The sequence below is a fragment of the Sinohyriopsis cumingii genome, chromosome 16 (genome assembly GCF_028554795.1).
Source record: "Sinohyriopsis cumingii isolate HCF-2022 chromosome 16, ASM2855479v2, whole genome shotgun sequence".
NCBI classification, from domain to species: domain Eukaryota; kingdom Metazoa; phylum Mollusca; class Bivalvia; order Unionida; family Unionidae; genus Sinohyriopsis; species Sinohyriopsis cumingii.
Window position 1 is genome coordinate 74,869,530 of NC_142976.1, and position 24,657 is coordinate 74,894,186.

General features: G+C 34.0%; 1 protein-coding gene across 1 annotated transcript in view; it reads left to right on the top strand.

Annotated features, from left to right (window-relative positions):
* LOC149780798 (inositol 1,4,5-trisphosphate-gated calcium channel ITPR3-like) overlaps positions 1 to 24,657 on the top strand; it is a 265,188-nt gene that overhangs the window by 235,204 nt on the left and 5,327 nt on the right. The window contains exons 60-65 of the mRNA XM_089936233.1: positions 4,597 to 4,720; positions 6,838 to 7,013; positions 8,702 to 8,854; positions 14,902 to 14,979; positions 17,401 to 17,520; positions 22,201 to 22,338. Coding sequence (XP_089792359.1) covers positions 4,597 to 4,720; positions 6,838 to 7,013; positions 8,702 to 8,854; positions 14,902 to 14,979; positions 17,401 to 17,520; positions 22,201 to 22,338 — 789 coding nt within the window. The remainder of the gene's footprint in view (positions 1 to 4,596; positions 4,721 to 6,837; positions 7,014 to 8,701; positions 8,855 to 14,901; positions 14,980 to 17,400; positions 17,521 to 22,200; positions 22,339 to 24,657) is intronic.

A 24,657-nucleotide genomic window follows, 5' to 3' on the forward strand; every position in this document is an offset into this window, starting at 1 on the left:
AAGTAACTGAACAGTATTTCTTGTATACGTTGTCATCAAGTGGCATATGGCATCAATAATGACAAACATAATGACATTATGGCATGTGAAGGTTTGCATCATGACATTATGGTATATAATGTTTTACATTATGACATTATGGCATCTAAAATTTTACATCATGACATTATGGCATCTAAAATTTTACATCATGACATTTTGGCATATAATATTTTACATATCGACGTTATGACATATAACCTTTTACATCATGACATCTAATTTTTTTCATCATGACATTATGCCATATAATGTTTGACATCATGACATTATGGCATCTAAAATGTGGCATCATGACATGGCATTCAGTGTTTGACATCATGACATTATGCCATATAATGTTTTACATCATGACATTTAAATTTAATGTCATGAAATTATGGCATATATTGTTTTAGATCATTACATGTTGGCATATAATATTTTAAATCATGACATGGCATCTAAAATTTTGCATCATGATATTTTGGCATATAATATTTTACATTATGGCATATCAAATTTTACATGATAACATTATGACATATAATGTTTTAAATCATGGCATTATGGCATATAATGTTTTACATCATGACATAATGGCATATAATGTTATACACCATGACATTGTGGCATCCAAAATTTTATATCATGACACTATGGCATATTGTTATGACTCTATAGTCTTAAACTGACTAACCTAAAAGAGCAAAAGCCAACAAGTTTTTGGAAAATTCAACAAATAATTTATTTCCCTAGATTACAAAGTGAAATTTAAAAAGTAGTTATAGTATTGTGAGTTAACTCACAAATAGTGCAAAAAATTATATCATCAGTCCAAATAAATAAAGTTCTAATTAAATTCCAGTGGTGTTCAAAATAATATTCAGTGCTGAATGTGTTGATATAACTGTAGTCCTATATCTACTAATGTACCAGTGGCCAGAAGTGTGATGATGTGCTAACATTCTTCCAGTTAATCACAGTAACATAATCCAAGATGTCCTTTTCTAATTTTACTATAATTCCAAATTAATGTTTCTGTCCATGAATATTATTGAGCATTTTGTAATTCCAGTGGATAATAATCTGAATAAACAATTCCGTCCAAATCAAACAATGAACACAATAATACAGCTGATTCTGCTTCAGATGTTATTGAAAGAATGAATAATTTTTCAAGTAAACAAGATTATATAAAATACAAAGACACAAAATCAGAGCCAGGATGTAGGTCAAAAATTCATTTCTAGATAATTCTAAAGTTGTAAACAAATAAAATGTTACTAAAATTATAATAAAGAAAATGGGAAACATCAGGCACAACAGGTTCTTCATGGGAGAATTACAGTGTCCTAGACCAAGACCCAGATAAACATGATTAACTTTATTGATAATTATCCTACTATTTAACCCACCCCTAGAGAGACATTAAGTATATATTATTTGTTTACAAAATAAAGATAGCATCGTTGTCCATAGTCAAGTACACAGTGAACATGAATTGGACAAGGTCAAGACCAAAATACAATTATACATAACCTATAATCATGGATTAAAATCTAATACAAATTAAATATACATAACAATGAAATGTTTGCATTGTATCATTATGGCATATAATATTTTTCATCATGACATTATGGCTTAGCATTTTACATCATGACATGGTATGTAATGTTTTACATCATGACATTATGGCATTTATTTTACATCATGACCTTATGGCAAATAAAGTTTTACATCATGACCATATGGCATAACATTTTACATTATGACATTATGGCTTAGCATTTTACATCATGATATTATGGTATAGCATTTTACATCATGACATGATATGTAATGTCTTGCATCATGACATTATGGCATATAATGTTTGCATCATGACATTATGACATAGCATTTTATATCATGACATTATGACATAGCATTTTACATCATGACATTATGACATAGCATTTTACATCATGATATTATGGCATGTAATGTTTTACATCATGAGCTTATGGCATATAATGTTTGCATCATGACATTATGGCATATAATGTTTGCATCATGACATATGACATATAATGTTTTACATCATGAGCTTATGGCATATAATGTTTTGCATCATGACATTATGGCATATAATGTTTGTATCATGACATTATGGCATATGATGTTTTGCATCATGACATGGCATATGTTTGCATTATGACATAACATTTACACCATGACATTATGACATAGCATTTTACATCATGACATTATGACATAGCATTTTACATGATGATATTATGGTATATAATGTTTTACATCATGAGCTTATGGCATATAATGTTTTGCATCATGACATTATGGCATATAATGTTTTACATCATGACATTATGGCATATTATGTTTTACATCATGACCTTATGGCATAACATTTTACATTATGACATTATGGCTTAGCATTTTACATCATGATATTATGGTATAGCATTTTACATCATGACATGGTATGTAATGTCTTGCATCATGACATTATGGCATATAATGTTTGCATCATGACATCATGACATATAACATTTTACATCATGAGCTTATGGCATATAATGTTTTGCATCATGACATTATGGCATATAATGTTTGCATCATGACATGGCATATGATGTTTTGCATCATGACATTATGGCATATGTTTGCATCATGACATTATGACATAACATTTTACACCATGACATTATGACATAGCATTTTACATCATGACATTATGACATAACATTTTACACCATGACATTATGACATAGCATTTTACATGATATTATGGCATGTAATGTTTTACATCATGAGCTTATGGCATATAATGTTTTGCATCATAACATTATGGCATATAATGTTTTACATCATGACATTATGGCATATTATGTTTTACATCATGAGCTTATGGCATATAATGTTTTGCATCATGATATTATGGCATATAATGTTTTACATGGACTCGTATTCTGTTATTTTTTGCATACTGTCTGATATTTCACATGGACTTGTGTTCTGTTATTATATGTATTCTGTCTGATTTCTCACATGGACTAGTATTCTGGTGTAGTAGACTCATAATTTCATCAACTACTGTATACCCAAGATAGGAGACAGTATTTAAAACCTTAACCATAAGTATTGAAGAATTATGGTAAGGAGAAAACTGTCTTTTCTACTCGAGACTAAAAATAACCCTGGGTTTTAGTGCCTGACATCGTGGGTGCATATTGTATTAGCTCAAGAAATAAACTTGCATCTAGCTGTAAATGAATAGACCATGATCTGCCAGCACATTATGAGATGATAGATCGGACCTTGCTTCAGTACACTATTTTAACTCAAGCTGTCAGCTAAAATTTTGCATGCCATTTGTTTGTGATCTACAATACAATAATTGCATTAAACCTAGGTACTATTATTAACAGTGGGATTTTGAAAATTGTCCACAACTGAGCTGAACTCAAACTTATTATTAATCAATAATAATGCAGAAATTGTCAAATCTAAGACAATTTTCAAGGAATTTTATTTAATTAACTGCAGATTTAGAGCCTTCATCAGAGAAGACTTACCTCCAGATGTATCCTGTTATTTGCTCATTTTTAAGGGGAAGATATAGCAACTAAACTTGTTATCATCATTGCTTGAAAAAATAATAAATCAATTGCAATATAGATATATTTCTTGGAGTGTTTGGTAATTGAGACAAAACAGTTGTAAACAGATTTCTTTGAAAAGTATTTAGCATATTTTGTATGTTACCAAAATTGCTTTACAGTTACAGTTACTGGCATGTGGCAGAGTGATAAAGTATACAGAGTGTATATTGGTGTTGTTCTGTTAGAAGGGTCTATCTGTTTCAATATGTCCGCATGTACAGTATATATTGTTGATGGCTTCTTTTTTGTGCTAGGTTATTTGTTTGCACATGAGCATCTATCTTTAAAAGTATATGTGTGAACTTACATGTATTCAGGATGACTTTCTGGAACCCTTCTTTGATTTGTAAAAAAAAAACTTTGTTAATTTGTATGGAATAAAATAGTTTATTATAAAGTAAAAATCTCTCTCTTTGACGTGTATATTTGAGTTTCATGCATTATATTTAACTGAATTGTCACATTTTTTGGTATAAATAAAGTAAGCAAATTGCTCTTTACAGAGATAATGATTTAGATGAATCAGCAGCTTTCTGTCTTTTACTCCAGACCTCTTTTTATGCAATGATTGCTGCAGTTATTGCCAGTAAACAATGCCCATTTTATCAAAACCATGTCCACTCCACAGTGGTCATCAGATTTGGCTCTGTGCAAAAGTGTGGTGTGAGCTCTTCACTGAGAAAAGCTGTGTCAGTTCTGTCAGGACATGTGGAGGGCTGTTGGAGGTTATTTTCTTTATCTTCTCCACTCATACTGCAAGGCAAAGGGAATTGAAAAATCGTGTGAGCTGTACTGTATCTTAGCCTTTTAGAATGTCAGGCTAATAGAGTTAACAGTTTTTATCAACACTTACCACTAAATGTTCCACGAATAGCATATAATGGTTCTTCTGATCATTTTATTTTTGTAGGCTTTTCTTGCTCTGTCCATCGGTGGAACTTTCTCTCACGGCTATTTCTTTGCCTTCCATCTTTTGAATATTGTCAACAACAACCAGCTACTGAGTGGGGTCATCAAGGCTGTGACACAGAATGGTAAGTAATGTAACATCTAATTGATTGTACATCACAATTGGTTTCATTAGATCACAGTCTAAGGTTTCCATGGTTTAGTAATGTAATATTAAGAAATTTTGCTAATAAAGTGCTTTAAAAGCCGTTACGTATAATGTATTTAGTTCTGTCAATCACTGAATCTATATAAATGCCATTTTTGGATAAACAAAGTTGGATTAATTTGATAAATGATAAATGGGCAAAGTGAATGTTTGTGACCTGACAGTGGTATGGGTGGCACTGTGAATATTTGTGACTTGACAGTGGTATGTGGGGTACTGTGAATATTTGTGACCTGACATTGGTATGTGGGGTACTGTGAATATTTGTGACCTGACAGTGATATGTGGGGTACTGTGAATATTTGTGACCTGACAGTGGTATGTGGGGTACTGTGAATATTTGTGACCTGACATTGGTATGTGGGGTACTGTGAATATTTGTGACCTGACAGTGATATGTGGGGTACTGTGAATATTTGTGACCTGACAGTGATATGTGGGGTACTGTGAATATTTGTGACCTGACAGTGATATGTGGGGTACTGTGAATATTTGTGACCTGACAGTGGTATGTGGGGTACTGTGAATATTTGTGACCTGACAGTGGTATGTGGGGTACTGTGAATATTTGTGACTTGACAGTGGATGTGGGGTACTGTGAATATTTGTGACTTGACAGTGGTATGTGGGGAAATGTGCTTCTTCTTTAACAGGAATATCCTTTCCATTGGCATTTTATATCTATCAGCGTATGTGTAGATGCTCATACACATAATTCTTCTAACTCCAAAAAGTGTAATATTAGTTTCAGTTTCATTATGGAGTAGATTACACAAATTTATATTTTATGATAGTTAGGAGCTGCAAACCAACATTTTTATTCATTTTGAGTCATATCTTGGAGCAAAAACAAGCTAACGAACATGCCTTTCAACCTCACTACTCCCATGATTTTGCACTCTCTCTCTCTCTCATCGTTAACCATAGAATTTCAAAATATCTGCCAAAGATTAGTGGCAATTTAAAGTGGTAAAAATCAGTAATGTGGTGATATAGCTTTGCTTTTACAGTCATAAATTTATCCTCATCTTTAAGATTCTTTTTTCCTGAACAATCTTTTTTCTCTTTATTTTTCTGCTATCGTTTAATTATTAGGAAATATTATTGGGCACACTTTATATTTGGTTATCATGTCTGCACATTAAATGCTGTCTGCAGTAGCTTCTGCAAAAGTCGGCAACTGCACCCAAACCTATGCATGCCAATGCGTCCTCTGTTTCTTTTTCTATCTCCAGTGCACACACAGCCAAAGAAAGGCAAACATTATTTTCATCTGATGTCTAGCTGATAGAAAAATAAATAGGATTTTATATTAACTTTTGTGGTGATGTCGTATTTTGTTCTGCATTGGTTAGTTACAGTGTACAATCTCTCGAAGCTATCCATATTATCTTTTTTGTAAAATAACTTTTATACACACCACATAATGGCACCACATCTTTAGGATAACTTTGTGAATAAGAGAAGGAAATAATAAGCTACATATGTTGGGATTGGTCAGTTTAAAAGTTGAGGTAACAGTGACCAAAGGTCATTGGTTTCCTGGTCAATACTTGACAGTCAGCTGCGTCCTGCTAGTGCATAAATACAATGTTATTGAACATGAGACAGTCAGATATTGTATCATTCAAGATATCATCATCATCATTATAGTTGTGTTTTGTAGAAGTTAGTAGACTACTGGTCTGCCTGAATTTAACACATGGTGCCACCTGAACATACATTCTACAAGAGCCAGGAATCCAGAAACCAGATTTGAACCTGATGTTAGATAATTAAATCCTAATAAGTATTTCATCTATTCCGTACAAAATTTCATGGCGCAATTTTAAAATGTAGTCCATGATTAATCCAAATGCCACATAACTCTATGACGATTAATGACTGTTAAAATCTGAAGCTAAGGATGGCTAAATAAGAATCGATGCTTAATGTTCTTGGAAATTTTGATTTTATTTCCAGAGTGGCATAAGTTTTATTAATTAAATGATTCTTCTTTTTAAAAAACTGCTTATGATCCATCTACATTTTCAGGTCGGTCCTTGTTGTGGGTGGCTGTACTAGGACTTGTGGTGTTTTACCTGTATGGTATAGTTGGCTTCGCATTGATGCGGAGCATGTTTAACCCAGATGAATACCTGTACTGTGACTCCCTCTGGCAATGTACAATTACTGTCATAAGATATGGATTAATTGGGGACCTTTTTGAGGTGAGTTCTGATAACTAAAATGTGCCGTGTTTTCTCCAGCTGTGCCATTGAGCCTTTCAAAACAGTAAAATTCTAAAGGGTGCATATAAACATCTGAATCACTTTATTAAAGTCACACAAAAATCAGCTATCCATTGTGATTTTCCAGTTCTGTGCTCTGTGCCTCCAACTATTAGGCAAGTCCACTAAGTCATTAAGACACTTGATTTTATCTCTCAGACCATGAGATAAGCATCTTAATAATCAAGATTGTCTCATGCTTGGATAAAACTCTCAAGAGAGCAAGTTTCATGCTGAATATTGTCAAATGAAGATGAAAGCTTACTGTTGATCTTAAACAGATGCATGTTGTTTAAGTACTGTGAACACCAGTCCTTCATCTATCTATATTTTATAACTCCAGAAGTCACTCATAATGCTCATAATGCAACAAGATCCGTGAATCCCTTATGTCAACTTAGCAATAACAAAATATTAAAAATGGATCAAGACAAAGTATGACTCTGTTTGCACAAGTCCAGTCCTAATGAATGGCCAGTTTTCACTTATTGTAAAGGTTAAAATATTCCATTTTGATAAAAATGGATAATAATTGAAATATATTGACATGTCATGTAAATGCTTACACTGGCACTTGACTTACATGTATCATATCTGATAATGACGGCTTCAGGAACATTTGGAAGTCAAAAGAATATAAAAAGCAGATGCAATAATTGTTGTACTTGGCACTTGAGTTGGTTTTACTTTTTACCAACATTAAAAGCTAAATGGTCCTTTGACATTATGTCACAAGCTAATTAATTATCTCCTGAGCTGATTAAACTACACCACTCCTTTGATAACTTGTGCCCTGATAACTCGCGAACCTGCATATTATGCAGGGTCAGTTGTGGATTGAAGGAAAGGTGTATGTGGAAGGTGCTGACATCACAGTAACGTCTGTGTATAGGGCCAGCCTAACACCTATTTAAAACTACACAATGTTGACAACTCATTAGATTTTGTCTTTGGCTAATTTGTAGATTTTTTCATTCAAAAATTGTAGTGATATATGCAAAAATAACTTCAAGGTGTAAGGTAATAAAACACATCTACTTCAGAGTGTTTTCATTTCTTCTGTCTATTTATTTGTGTGATTTGGATCAGGGATCATGTGACTGATGCAGTATTTGTACTTTAAAACACCGCATAATACCTGTAAAGATCATTTTCTGTATTAGCCTAAACAATATGGAGTTGTACTCAGTTACTGGATGTGCTATCACCAGAAAAGTTAATACTGGCATGTTAAAGCATGTCTCAAAGAAATAATCAGTGCAAATATATGAATCGGTCAGACTATTGGTTTATGGGTGTTATTACACTGTCAGTTGTCATATCACATTACTGTGATGGTAGCTTAATCCATTTGTTCATTTAGAAATTTAATGGATTCTTTATATGACATACCCAATATACAGGTATTCAATAAGTCAAAAACTTGCACAAGAAAATATTCATTTAGTCCTAAATATAATTAAGGTCTTCATAGAAGAATAGAAATGAAGAGGGGAGAAAACAGAAACATTTAAGCTCTAAGAAGCAGTTTCTTTTAGGAACATATTTATGTCATTGCCTCACCATCTTGTCTGTATGTGAAACCATATATAGTGAATAGAGTATAATAGATATTTGTTTTTCTTTAGGTCATGAAATCCCATCCCTCTGAGAAGACCTTCCACAAGTTTGGGTTTGTTGTCCTGTATCATGTCTCTTTCTTCATCTTCATAACAACTATTGGCCTTAACATCATATTTGGTATCATTGTGGACACATTCTCAGAACTCAGGGATTTAAAGGTTTGTTCTAATATCTCAACTTTACTGTATGTTTTTAGACCCTTTCTGTTTTTGGACAACAATAATTATTGGACAGGATGCTTTTTAATGCCTTGTAATTTTTCAGATGATGGTTTAACACATTTTTTTCTTACGTTTTTGGACACAGTCTGAGGGAGTCCAGGTATTTCATTTTCAATCAAGTTTTCATTATGTTTACTAATAATCACAGGTGGTTGTATTTTTTTAATACTTTTCCTTTAGATCTATACAGGTAACAAGGTGAATAAATAGTACATGTATTCTTTACAGCTGAACTCTAAACAACAATACAAAGCCCCTGTGCTGATAATTAAAGAGAGACTAAGTTTACTGATAATTAAAGAGAGACTAAGTTTACTGATAATTAAAGAGAGACTAAGTTTGCTTACAATACTATGTAACAATTTTTGTTCCTGGGTAGTAAGCATTATTTTGTAATTGCTTATGCCTAAAAAGTATAGAAAATTACTATTATACCCCAAAATGAGAAACGGGCAAATTTATGTCTTTTCATTCACATAAAGTCAGAAAAAAATAATATATGAATAAAAAATTAACATGTATTTATACTAAAGTAATACAAAAATGACCACAAAAGATTTAGAAGTGAACAGTTTTTCAAGATTTAAGATTGTACTGTAAATCACTTTCATGAATTAGCCCCCAGATACAGTCTCCCATCATGTTCTCATTATACTGACCTTGGCTCGAAGTCCCGTATATCCTGGTGGAAGCGCTTGCCTTGGTCCTCTGAGTACATTCCATGTTCTCCTTGAATTTATCAAGATATGCATCAAGGATATGAACTTTGAGGTACATCCTTGCAGCCCATAGTGCCATAGTTCTTCACCAGAGTCTCAACCAGTTCCACATAGTTTTTGGCATTTTAATTGCCCAGGACCCCCCAAACCACTGCAACAAAGCTGTTCCAAGCCACTTTTTCCTTACTAGTGAGCCTCTTGGGGAATTCACTGCACTCCAGGATCTTCTTTATCTGTGGTCCGATGAAGACACTGGCTTTGACCTTTGCCTTCGACAGCTTAGGGAAGAAGTCTTGAAGGTACTTGAAGGCTGCTGACTCCTTATCTAGAGCTCAGACAAATTATTTCATAATGCCCAATTTTTATGTGCAGTGGTGGCATCACCTCAGGAATGCTACCATTTTGAAGTCTCTGATGACCTCCCAGCCATACTCATCATACTTCAAGGCATCCAGCAAGGTCTTGATGCTGTTGTAATCCTCTTTGAGGTGCACCAAGTGAGCCAGGGGAAGAGACAGGTACTTGTTTCCATTATGGAGCAGCATGGCTTTGAGGCTTCTGGATGAGCTGTAAGTGAAGAAGGGCCACTCATTCTGGTTACAGGTGATTCCAATTGCCTCAAACATACTGGTCACATTGTGGCAGAAGCAGAGCCCATCTTGACGGGTGAAGAAGCTGGAAAAAGCTTGGTGAGGCTTCCTCTGATCTGTGACTTGCACACTTTCATCCAACAAGTTCCACTGCTTGATCCTAGATGTAAAAAACTTGGTATTGGACTTGGTGAGACCAATATCTCTGATCAAGTTGTTGAGGTCGTTTTGGTTGGGATAGAATGGGTTTCTCTTCTCAGCTCCACCTCTGAAATTGTCATCTGGATCTACAACATCTTCCTTGTTCTCTGACTTGCTGCTCTCTTCTAAATACAGATGCTCTCTCTCTCTGGAGGAGTAGGTATGGGGACCTCAGGGCAGTATGGCACCAGGGCAATGGATGAAGGAAGGTTCATTTACGTGATAACAGGTACATTCTTGCCAGTCCAACATTTGGAGAGGTCCATCATGCAGAAGTAGCAGTTGTTTGAGTGGTCAGTGGGTTCCTGCCAAATTTTTGGGATAGTGAACTTCATGGCTGTCTTTTCCCCTCTGTACCATCCAACAAAAATACATTTATTTCACCCATGACTAAATTAATGTGTAAGAGATTCTCGCAACATTTTTCATATATTTTTTTAATAACGCTAAAAATTGTAAAACATTTTACAATTAAAAACTTTTTTAGGCAGCTGGAACTAAACTGAATTGGTGGGCTAAAGGCCCCTGTATTTATACTACTATTTATATTACTGGAAAGTTCTAGAAAGTTCTAGAAGTTACTCCAAGTTTTCGCAGCACTGAATCTATCTGGAATGTTCTGGAAAATAGGTAATTTCAAAATATCACTGTTCTGGTCACAGCAGCAAAGTTTGTGGGAATAATAGCCATTTTCTATACTTTTGAGGCAGAAGCAATTAGAAAATAATACTTACTACCCAGGAACAAAATTTTTTTTTTACACTGTAATTCAAGAGGGACTAAGTTTGCTTATAATTTGGGAGAGACTAAGTTTGCTTATAATTCAAGAGGGACTAAGTTTGCTGATAATTCAAGAGGGACTAAGTTTGCTGATAATTCAAGAGGGACTAAGTTTGCTGATAATTAAAGAGAGACTAAGTTTGCTGATAATTCAAGAGGGACTAAGTTAGCTGATAATTAAAAAGAGACTAAGTTTGCTGATAATTCAAGAGGGACTAAGTTTACTGATAATAAAAGAGAGACTAAGTTTGCTGATAATTCAAGAGGAACTAAGTTAGCTGATAATTAAAAAGAGACTAAGTTTGCTGATAATTCAAGAGGGACTAAGTTTACTGATAATAAAAGAGAGACTAAGTTTGCTGATAATTCAAGAGGAACTAAGTTAGCTGATAATTAAAAAGAGACTTAATTTTACTGATAATTAAAGAGTCTAAGTTTACTGATAATTAAGGAGAGACTAAGTTTGCTGATAATTAAACAGAGACCACGTTTGATTCAATCACTGGTGAATGGGTACCTAAATATCTCAGAAAATACTTGTGCAAATTTAACAAGAAATATTTATTGTGATCGACAACTTAACCAACAACTAAAATACTCTTTAAAGCCTTTGTGTCAATTCTCATGAAATTTTAGTCCATTGTCTTTTTCTTATCATTTTCCAGTTTGTGCAAGCTGCCACATGGCAATGTCTCTGCTTAAAACGAGGCCCAACATGAGGATGAAATATGTGCATGGTAGTGAATTTAAAAAATGTCGGGAAGATTTAAGTGGATAATTATATATTGCTAGTTGCTCATAACATTTAGCCGAAATTTCATACATCACATGTCATTAAGAAGATTATCTCTGTTGATATTTACAACTAACCATCATATGTGTATTTTTACTCTTAGTACCATAATACATGTTTATTTTCCTGTCTGAAATGCCCTTAAAATAATAATTCATTCAGAAATCTTATTAAAGCTTTTTTTTCTGCTTTATATTCAAGTGCATTTGTAGTGTTGATTTTCAAGATCACTAATTATTTAGCAGTTTGGTTGTGGGATATTAATAAAATGGTGGTTCCTTTGGAAATCATAAAGGTAAGTTGGCTGTAATCCATGATGCAAGATCACCTAATTAGTTCACATTGATCTTGCTCGTTATGGAAGATCTTGATTATATTAACTTATATTCCAAGTTTCATCGAATTCGGGTTAGAAATTTGGCCTCAAGAGTGGTAACAAGCAGTCACCTCATTAGTATGCATGGATTTCACTCATTATTGAATTAATTCAAGACCTTAATGATATATCTTTAATAGACATGGCTCTTGCTCATTATCAACTTTATCTTGATGGTACAAGCCCATATTTCAAGTCTGATCAAATAGGGATCAGAAATATGGTTTTCAGATTGGCAACAGGTTGGACCAATCAGATGCAAGATCAACTAATTAATTATGCATGCATCTTGGTTATTAATAAACTTGTACAAGTCATTGATGACTTTAGCATGTATTCCAAGTTTAATCAAAGCAGAATCAGATATCTCCAGAGTGGAGACAATATTAACCAATCAGATGCAAGATCACATCATTATGCATGGATCCTGCTCATTACTGAAGATTTCCAAGATTTTGATGATATAAACCCGTATACCAAGTTGGATTGAAATCAATGGATCAGAAATACAGACTCTAGAGTGGTAACAACAATGGTTGGTTGATAGACAATGCATGACAGCTGCATGACCAGTGTTACCAAAAGCCCACTTAGCCTTACAGCCAAGTAAACTTAAAACAAAAACTTCATAGCCCTGAAGCATTAACAACTATTATCTCATGAATAGACTAAAATTCTTTGCAAAGTAAAATCTATGAATGTGTATTGTGTAGCTAATTAAATCTAGTACATCAAGGTGCCATATAAGATGACCCAGCAGTTTCTAAACATTAAATTGCCCCATTTTTTAATATATTGTCATTTGAAGTGATACAAAAGACAATAACATTTTCAGACAGTTTATACAATTTGGTTCATGCTTCATTTTGCTATTATCCTGTATCTGTCATATTCCCAGACAGTGTTTATGTTTTGAGGTCCCAAGGCGGGGGTGGGGGGGTGGTGGTCATTAAGAATGACCAAAAATGTTATGTCATCCAGCTATTCAGAATAAGCTAACTCTTCAAATAAGCCTATAGAAAATGATGGTAAACTAATATCTGAATAAATGAAAATTACTTGTTTGTTTTGTTCAAAGCATTTAATACACTTACAAAGAAAAATGTAGTTTGTAGACTAAGTATTGTCAATAATCGATCACTACCATACATAAATGTGCAAACATATAATCACAACCACACTGACATAAAAAATTAACATATAACAAGTTTCTGTCTTTAAAATCCATTGGATGGCAAAATATAGGCTTAATTAGATAATGTTTGCTATTAAGTTTTTTGGGGGGATTTGAGGTAATGCATGTGCCATTAGTGTTCATCATACACTTATGAGAGACTGGATGGTACGGACGTTAAAACTTTTGTGCTGGATTCTCAGAGCCAATAATGGTAAGAACGGATTTATTCTGGATGACAATAACATTAATGCTTTATCAACATAAAAAAACTGCATACATGTGCATGTGTTTATTATTTCCATTCAGTCAATCTATTTCATGGCTAAAATCATCCTGAAAACAAAAGGTCCATTAATACTTATTATCTTAACAAGATTAAGGTAACTTAATTGTAGTAAATGTTACAGGTGGTGCTCCAGTTTCGACAGACGTCATACACACAGGAATGATTTATATCTATATGTTTTTGCAGTATGTGCAAAGAATTCAATCTGCCCCCACCCCTTTGCTGGCATGCTTCACAATATAAAATTCCATCAGCCATGAGTTCTGAAATTTATTTTTGCTGATAGCTAATTGCTTTCAGAATTCCCTTCAAAAATGAATCACACTTGAACACTCTTCTGACAACTAAAATAATCATGCTTTGCATTTTATATATGGAGTAAGATCAGACTTCAGAGAAACATTGCTGCTGTTCACAAACTGTTCAGTAATCTTGGATGCAGATGGCTGCTTGCATTTCTTTTGTTTACCTATATTAGGTTGTTCCACTTGTGCTGTTTACCTATGCAAATTAGCACGGTGGGATCACCCATTTCATCCTTCCAGCACATCATACAAATTATTGTGAGCCAGTTATTAGTAATATGTCAAATGGTAGTTTTATACCTGACCTCTTTGCCTTTTAATTGACACTCTTTAAATTGCCCAAAGGATAGTTTTACATCAGTTCCAATAACGATTGTTTAACGTTTATACATGCTAATGAACTAGTTTTTTTCTCTTTTCTTCTTATACTTTTTAAAAATCACCATAAATTTGCAATGATATTCGAGACATCGATTCTTTTGAAACAACATTAATTGTTATTGTTTTCTTTGTTTCCAGAAGATATTGCAAAATCTGTAAACAGTATTATAAAGTTTTTGATTGTCATTTAAGGACATGTTCTCATTTTTTGGGGCCAGATGTTTAAGATCAATATCAGGGAGCATGATTGTCTCATGATTTATATTGTGTTTTATATTTACTTGACAATCACCATAGTTTATTAATTGTTTTATTTTTATAAATATATCAGTATTAGAAAATTATCATGAATTTCCTGCATTTTCTTGTTTTACAGTGGACATCAGAATCAGACATGAGGGACACATGTTTTATCTGCAGTAGGAACAGCTATGATTTTGAGCACCATGGGAAGGTGAGTCACCTTGAGATGTCAGGGTCAAGGGGAATTTATGTATTGTATTGCATTATGGTTCTATGATGATGTCTCTTAAATTGGCTAGTGAGATAAATTAAAGTTTTGAAAAGTTCTTATTCAAAATAAAAAGAGTATTACTGAAATGAAAGTACTGTAATGACCATTTTAACCTGCAACAATATTGCCTTTTTTTCCCGTCTCCTCCTTTTGAAACTCAAGTTGTTGCATGCAGTACCTGGATTAAGTGGTGCTGTTTGCTAAATCTGAATTACCCCAAACATGAAGTGCTCATACATTCATAAGTTTGTGTCACAAGTTTATTATTGTATGTTATTGATTTAAATTGTTTTATGGCTATAATAAGTGATTAATTCTGACAAAAAATGTCTTTCCTTTTTGGTTTTAGAGACAAATTTATAAATTTTTATCAGTTTAGTTTTAAACTCTATTTAACTTTGATTGCACTGTAAGTTATGGCCAACTTGAATGGTGTACTTTTGATAACTTATACAGTATATAATTACTGATAGGTCAGATCCAACTTGAAAACTTCATAGATTCAGACCTGCTGGCACATAATGCATAGGTAGATCTGGGTTAACTTTACTGTTAGGAGTAGAATATAACAAACAAATAAAGACCCTGATTTGCTGATTCTCTATACAACCACAGAAAAGGGCTTATCATGTTTTACAGTTGTACTCAACTTATAAGCAAATATGCATGATGTTGGTGTACTTCGGTCTTCATCTACCTTGGATGGGCAACCACATTCATCTATCTTGGATGGGTAACCACATACTCTTGCCATTTATTTATAACATTATTCAGGGCTATTCCATTTAAATATCTCTGGAGGGTGGGGTATGCATATTTATTTTGGGTTCTGTGCCACAAATAAAAGAGAATCAAAATTATACAGGAAACATGAGTACCCTGAAGGGACTGATCTCTACTGTCTGAAAAGAATTTCTATTCAAGATAAGGCCTTTTCTTTGTTAATACTGAGTGCTGAAACCATCTTTGGTATTTTTGAGCAATAAGAGTTTCAGATTAAGCACAGTGGCAGCCATAATGACTGTCAGATTGACCTCATTTTCTCTCCATGTTGATATCACCATTGATTGAGGAGAATTAGTGACAAGATTTATATGTTCAGTCATAAAATTAAAGATAGATCAGCACCATTTTCATTCAGAACCAACTGCATAATTATCCTAATCAGTCTTCTGGAGAAAATGCTGTGTCAGTATGATTTTCCATTTAGGAATACCTATAACAAGATTTTCAAGATGGCTGCCATAGTGAACATACTGGATATCAGGTCTAACAAACACCATAAGAAGTCTTCATGCTGATATGACTTTCCATTCAGGTAGAGTAGCAATAACTAGATTTTCAAGATGGCTGCTGTAAAGAGAATATTGTTTGTCAGATTGGTACTGTTTTCATTTAAGACCAAGTGGGCATCATAAGAAGTCTTTTAGTGAAAACCCTGTAATAATACAGCCATTCATTCAGGTGCATTAATGATAAGAATTTCAGGATTGCTGCTGTGGTGGTAATGTTGGCTGTCTGGGTTACACACTTTTCATTTAGGCTGAACTAGACATCACAGTTAGGCTTTTGGTGAAAACACTATGCCATATTTATTTTCCATTCAGGAGAAGTGCCAATAGTAAGATTTTCAAGATGATTACCATGGCAGCCATACTGGATGTCAGATCAGTACCATTTTCATTTATGACTAACTAGACATCATGTAATGACATTAATTGAAAACCTCAGTATTTTCAAGACAGTTATTGATTTGGTCATATTTGCTGTCCATGTGGAACCATTTTCACTTTACACCATTATGACATCCTAACAAGTCTTTTAGTGAAAACCCCATGTCAACATGATTTTCTGTTCAGGAGAAGTATTTACATCATTTTCAGGATGGCCACTATATTGAACATCAGATCAGCACCTTTTCACTTAGGAACAACTGCACACCATAAGAAGTCTTTTGTAAAACTCAATGTTGATATGAACATCCATTCAAAATATAACACTTCAAGATGGTTGCTGTGGTGGCCATTTTGGGTGACTGAGGAGCACGATTTTCATTTATTACCAACTTGATTTTATGATGAATAAGTGTGTAAAGTTTCATGGCAAGACTGTTTAAGAGGAGTACTAACAGACAGGCAGACATTGGAAGACAGATGGGGGATGGACATTCATTGGATGATGGAAAACAGGCCATCACATAAGCTCTTCAGGCCTTAAAGACCCAGAAAAATTACAAACGAGTTTGAAGAGATCCCATTCCTTTGAGGAAAACAAAGTAAATTCCGCCTACACAATAGATTAGAATGGAATAGCATGAAGTAATTTTCTTTTTTGTTTACATTAGATTTTTCTATGTTGCAGGGCTTTGAACACCATGTGCGATTTGAACACAACATGTGGTCCTATGTGTTTTTCTTCATTCACTTAAATGGAACAAAAGTCAATGATTACACAGCCATGGAGATGTACGTGTTCAAACTGGTAAGTTGTGCATTATCCTAAATTTGGATGATTACAGGAAAGGTAATTGTGTATTGTACAGAGGTTTATAATTAATATTCATTTGTGAATAACATAGACCTAGATCAACCAGCACATTTTGCATGGTTGAACAAGAGGAACAGATCTGTTTCTTTTCCTTTTTTTTGTTGGTTTTAACAGCACTTTAAACAAAAAGACTGTATCATTAAACCTGCCTAGAGGTAGCCTGGTACTTGGGTACGTTCATAATTACCCGAGCCATAGGCTACCTGTATAAAGCTTGTTAAAACAGGTCTCACTTTGTGTTCAAGTTTACAATCATTTTGACCAAGCAAAGAATATGTGTACTTTTTCAGTGCCAAGCAGAGGTCTGACTCTTCCTGTAAATAATTGACCTTAAACTTAGGTATGCCATCCCTTTATCCATTATCTAGTTAGGTTAGAAAAAAAGAACAGACCCTGATCTGCCTTCCCTTATCCATCAGTCAATCAGCAATAATGCTAGCTGCTTTAAATTGTTAGTAGAATGAGCAGGGTATACCCCTCTGCTTCCAAGGCTGCATACTAGAAAATGACCTCAAATTTTGCTAGAAAATTTCTTCAGACGTAAATAGCAGCCAATTTGAATTTCCTTCAAGCTAATAATAATTCTGCCGACACCATATGCACACGAATCTGTGTCATCACTGATAGCGATGTAAACAATAAGTTTCAGGCTATTGATTTTATTTGCACAATTTTTTTATTTATGATTGCAGGAAAAACATAAAAAGTTCAAACTGCAGATATTTCATTGATGCTTGAGATGTTGTCAAGTGTTATTTTAACATCTATAATTTTTTGAGTGGTTATTCTTTGAACATCGGTCCAGGTGTTCCTGCTTGCCAATTTGGGAATATCAGCACACAGAGTCTCTTTAATTTGCACCAGAAAGATATTCGGATTCAGTTGACCTCTAACCTGCTTGTACATTATGACAAATATGTCTATGCTTTCAGTTGGAATGCATGTTTTACTCAGTCATGCACATCATAAACCTAAAGTTATTCAACTTGCATTCGAAAGAGATAAAGGTATTATTAGATCTCAGATCTGCTAGTACATTAAATGACGGACATGGGTCTATGACATTTTATGTTGAAGACATGTTTTACTCAATCATATACTAGAGTCTACATTTGAACATGTACCCATCTGATGTTCAGAATGTTTATTGTGATATATTTATAAAAGAAAAATATTTCTCTTTGATTAGTTCAGACAGGTTTCAAGTTGAGAGCTAATTTTTTCAGTTAAGTTAGGAAACTTTCGACCTAGATTCATATGCAGAGAGACATGACATGCTATTTAATATCATCATGATCTATGATGACAAAAGTAGGTCAGTATGACCTATAATGGACAAGTGTTGACGTTTAAAACAGGTAATTATTGCAAAGAGAACTGGTAACTATGTAAACAGAAATAGTTTCCTCCACCATGTAAAACTGATGGGAATTAGTTTCTGACCATTCATTCAAAGTCCTTAATTTATTCACTAATTAGTCAGTCTGTGTGATCCTATCTTCTCATCATTTCATTGTTTGTTTGTGTGTCAATTAGAGCCAAATTTTAAAGGAAGAAAGGACAATTGTTTTTTTTTCCCCACCTTACTGGGGTTATTTTTGGCCCACCTTACCACCCATTTTTATTAAATACCCATTTGATCTTAGATGACTGATCTGGCATGCGATAAGATGTTCAGTCTGTGACTCTGTATCAGACACGCAGCCTGGAACTAGTTTTACAACTTGAAATATTCCATAATAATCCACCTATAAAATATCTGGAATGCTGTACCTTTTAGATTATTAAGAAATACCAATACACATTTGTAGATTTAAGAAATGTAGAGTATTTTGCCACTGAAATCTTCCAGACAAAGAAAGATTCAGGGGAGTCAGGATTGAAGGCATCATTAGAAATGCTACACATTTGGAGAAATCTTTACCCCATGTTTAATTCCCAAGAGACATTTCACAATGTAAATCATCTAAAATACTAAACTTGGCTGAAATCCATTTCAGCTTCAGTTTTAAAAATATGGTCTGCAAAATTATATTTTTGTAAGGAGCAAGGTCAAGTGGAGATTTAAAGCTTGTTATTAAAATTACAAAGAATTGAATTTGTTTAGTAAAACATTTTAAATTCTTGAAACTTTTCAAGTAGAGTATAAAGAGAAAACAGAACAATATTGAAATAATTGGAGAATTTTCTTGTTAAAATATAATAAAACGAATGTTAAAAATCTAGTCTGCTTGTTAGAAAGAGACAGATTCTTTGATTTCTTTAAAACATATGCTTAAATTATCACCAAGTTCAGTGCATCTTGTATTAAATGAAAACATAACAACAGTGTTTGAATATACTGTAAACTAATGAGATTTCTGTATAAAATTTAATGCATTTAATAGTCTGTGAAATTTGCCATGAAATTTGCATGGAAGTTGAGCAAAGAAAATAAGACCACATGGTCCAAAACCTTTGTTCCATTTGAGAAGTTACATAATCCAGTTGCCTATGCCTAAAGATTAAATCCATTCATGTCCCAGACATTTTTAAATTCAGAGTAAACGAGTAAATCCGTATCTGTAGTACAGAAAGACCAGTGATGTAGCTACACACTATGTATCAAGGCCTAGCCCTGTTTACATACACGAGGGTTGTACAATATCTAAATTCATTAAAAGCCAAATGCCCAATGAATTTTCTTTTCGTATACATTAAAAATTTTGTTAAAAGAATGTGGGAACAAAAAAGGGATATGTATCAAATACAAGACCACATAAGTATTTTTGTTCTGAGGTGGGTGAAAGAACTCGTTTGATACAGCATAGGAAAATGTCTGCCAGTCTCAACATTCCTACACAACATCAAAATTGTTTTTCTATGCCCACTCAGAACAAAACACATGTAATTTTGTCTGTTTATATTGAACTGTCTTTACATTATATGTATTAACATGCAAGTAGAATTAATTATATTAATCTACATTTTTATCATAAATGTATACTTGTGTGTACAGTGCGGTTTAAAACAAGTTTGATTCACCTTATGATATTGATCTTGTGATGAAATGAATGCAATTCAATTTGACTTTTTATTTGAAACATATATTGTCATTTCCTCATAATGTATGTACGTTTGAATTGAATTAATTCACCTGTGGTCAAATTATTTAGTTCACTGTAAGGTAAAATTGAATCTGATATCCTGCTTATGTAATTAAGTGTAAATATTAACTTCTGCCACAGAATGCATGAATGAATGTTTATTGTTTTTACAAATGCTTTCCTGGGTTGTTTTTGCCATTTACTAGTATCACATATTCTGACTTGCTACAACCTACTTTTAATCTCACTCTTGCATATACTATCATATTTTAAGTTATGAACTAATAAGAGGAATTGGTCAGTGTGATCTATAATAAGAGAATCGGCCAGTGCAGTGTCTGTAATAATAAGAAAGTAGGTCAGTATGATTTATAATAAAGAAAGTGAGTCGATATAATCAGCAATGAGAGATCAGGTCAGTATGATCACTAATGAGATCAGGTCATTATGATCACTAATGAGATCAGGTCATTATGATCACTGAGAGATTAGGCCAGTATGATAAATAATGAGTCAATATGATCACCAATGAGATAGGTCAATATGATCACTAATGAGATCAGGTCATTATGATCACTAATGAGATCAGGTCAATATGATCACTAATGAGATCAGGTCATTATGATCACTGAGAGATTAGGCCAGTATGGTCACTAATGAGATCAGGTCAGTATGATCACTAATGAGATCAGGTCATTATGATCACTAATGAGAGATCAGGTCATTACAAAACTTTTGTTTTATTATTCAGTGAATCCTGTATTTACAACAAAATTGGAGTTAGCAAATTTCTGAATCTAGAAGTACACATTTCCTCCTTCTTTCTATCTCTTCCTGTACTTGCATTTCATCAGTGTTCCACCTCATTCATTCCACTTATTTCTTCAGGTTGGCACCAAAATCTAATTACATCTATTAAATACAGTTTATTAATATTCCAATTTTAAACAAATTCTGTTATGAGAAAACAATTTCATAGGTCCAGGTTTGTTTTGAAGAGGGTTTACTGCCAACTTAAATTAATGTGGAATTATTTATCTTGTGTAATTTTTCACCTTTTGCCCAAGATAAAGTAAAGAAACTTATATCTACTCAGTTTTGTGGAGTGAAACTGATCATGATTGGGGTGGGGGATGTGCTCGTGGGTCTTTTTGTGGGTGAAGACTTTTTGTCAAGTCTTTAAATTTGTGGATTAAGAGCTCACCACTGTGACAAATTCATTATACTCCATAAATAAAGGTGAATTCATTGTACATATACTGTGTAAAACTTACAACTTATTAAATCTGCATGAAAAGATAATTTAAAGGAGAAGGAGTATGGAGCCCTAAGTCATAACTTGTAATAATAAAGTGTTTGTTCCTCTAGCAAAATACAAAGCATGTTTCTTGACAATTATTACTTATCATACTAGATAATTGACTTTACATCCTCTGTACTGCTACTTTTTGTGCTGTTTTTATGTTTTCATATTGATTGCATCATGATTGATCAGTTTCATTTATGCCATACTCAATGTAATTTTCAGTTGAAGAAGGAGAACTTCGACTTCTTCCCCTTGGATAGAGCATTGTCTTTGGCAGCCATGGGGAAGGATTCCACAGAAACCAAGATAGATGACCTGCTGTTCCAAGTGACATCAATAGTGGAGAAACAGAAGAGAGAGGTGAATATGTTAGGTTATAAGTGAATAATGTGCACCCTGCTGCAAACAGCATAGACCCTTATCTACCATCACAGACAGATTTGAGTTGATGGGAATATACCCTTATCTACCATCACAGACAGATCTGAGTTGATGGGAATATACCCTGATCTGCCATCACAGACAGATCTGAGTTGATGGGAATATACCCTTATCTACCATCACATTCAAGACAGATCTGAGTTGATGGGAATATACCCTTATTTACCATCACAGACAGATCTGAGTTGATGGGAATATACCCTTATCTGCCATCACAGACAGATCAGAGTTGATGGGAATATACCCTTATCTGCCATCACAGACAGATCTGAGTTGATGGGAATATACCCTTATCTACCATCACAGACAGATCTGAGTTAATGGGAATATACCCTTATCTACCATCACATTATAGACAGATTTGAGTTGATGGAAATATACCCTTATCTACCATCACATTCAAGACAGATCTGAATTGATCGAAATATATCAATCTGGTTCGATCCCCGGCTGAGTCATACCAAAGACTTACAAAAATGGTACTAACAGCTGCCTCGCTTGGCACTCAGCATTAAGAGGTTAGTGTTAGGAATGGTTGGCCTGGTGTTAGGATAATGTGACTGGGTGGGACATCATGCCAAATGTCTGCGGCATGATGCCCCAGTGCTAGACATCACTATAAACTGCCACACTGTAGACATTGTACAGATATAACTGAAAATTTGTTAAAGCTACATTAAAAATCCAAATCACACACACACACACATATCAATCTGCCATCACATTATAGACAGATTTGAGTTGTTGGAAATATACCCTTAGCTGCCATTACATTGTAGACAGATCAGAGTTGATGGGAATATACCCTGATCTGCCATCATATTATGCAATGACTAATCCATGTTTATGGGAATATACCAATCTGCCAGCACATTATAGACAGATTTGAGTTGATGGAAATATACCCTGATCTGCCATCACATTATGCAATGACTGATCTGATTTGATGGAAATATACCCGTAACTGCCATCAGATTATGCAAAGACAGATCTGAGTTGATGGGAATATACCCTGATCTGCCATCACATAGATCTGAGTTGATGGGAATATACCCTGATCTGCCATCACATAGACCCGAGTTGATGTGAATATACCCTGATCTGCCATCACATTATGCAAAGACATAGATATGAGTTGATGGAAATGTACCCTGAACTGCCATCACATTCTATACAGATCATAGTTGATGGGAATATACCCTGATCTGCTATCACATTATGAATGACTGATCTGAATTGATGGGAATATACCTTGATCTGCCATCACATTATGCAAAGACAGATCTGAGTTTTGGAGATATACCCTGATCTGCGATCACATTATAGACAGTTCTGAGTTGACATTTATATGCAAAGACAGATCTAAATTGATGGGAATATGCCTTGATCTGATATCACTTTATGCAAAGACAGATCTGAGTTGATGGGTAGAGAACCAGATCTGCAATCATATTATGCAATAACTTATTTTAGTTGATGGGAATAGTCCTTCATCTGCCATCACAATATACAACGACAGATTCAAATAAGTGGGAACAGACCTGGAATCTGCCATCACATGGTGTACATTATTTGTAGTTTTATTTAATACACAAGTGTACACTGTTTGGAGTTTGGTTAATACATGGGTCTAAATTGTTTGGAGCTTGGTTAATATCTGGATGTACACTTTTTGGAGTTTGGTTAATACATGGTTGTACACTGTTTAGAGTTTGATTACTACATGAGTGTACACTGGACTTTGGTTTATATATAGGTGTACACTAGAATTTGGTTATTACATGGGTGTATATTATTTGAAGTTTGGTGAATACAGGATTGTACACTGTTTAGAGTTTGGTTATTACATGGGTGTACACTGGAATTTGGTTAACATATGTGTTTACACTGTTTGGAGTTTGGTTATTACATGGGTGTACACTGGAATTTGGTTAATAGTTGTGTACACTGTTTAGAATTTGGTTATTACATGGGTGTACACTGGAGTTTGGTTAACAGATGTGTTTACACTGTTTGGAGTTCAGTTTATACATGATTGTATACTGTTTAAGGTTTGGTTACTACATGGGTTCACACTGGAGTTTGGTTAATACATGGATAAATGTGGTACTTCATACTTCTACAAGCATTGCCCATAGCATGTCACACTAACAACGCTTTCTCTCACCTTTGCCAGGTAGTCTGAGAGTAGATATTTAACTTTTCACTTTCCCTCTTTGCACAGTTGAATATGTAGCA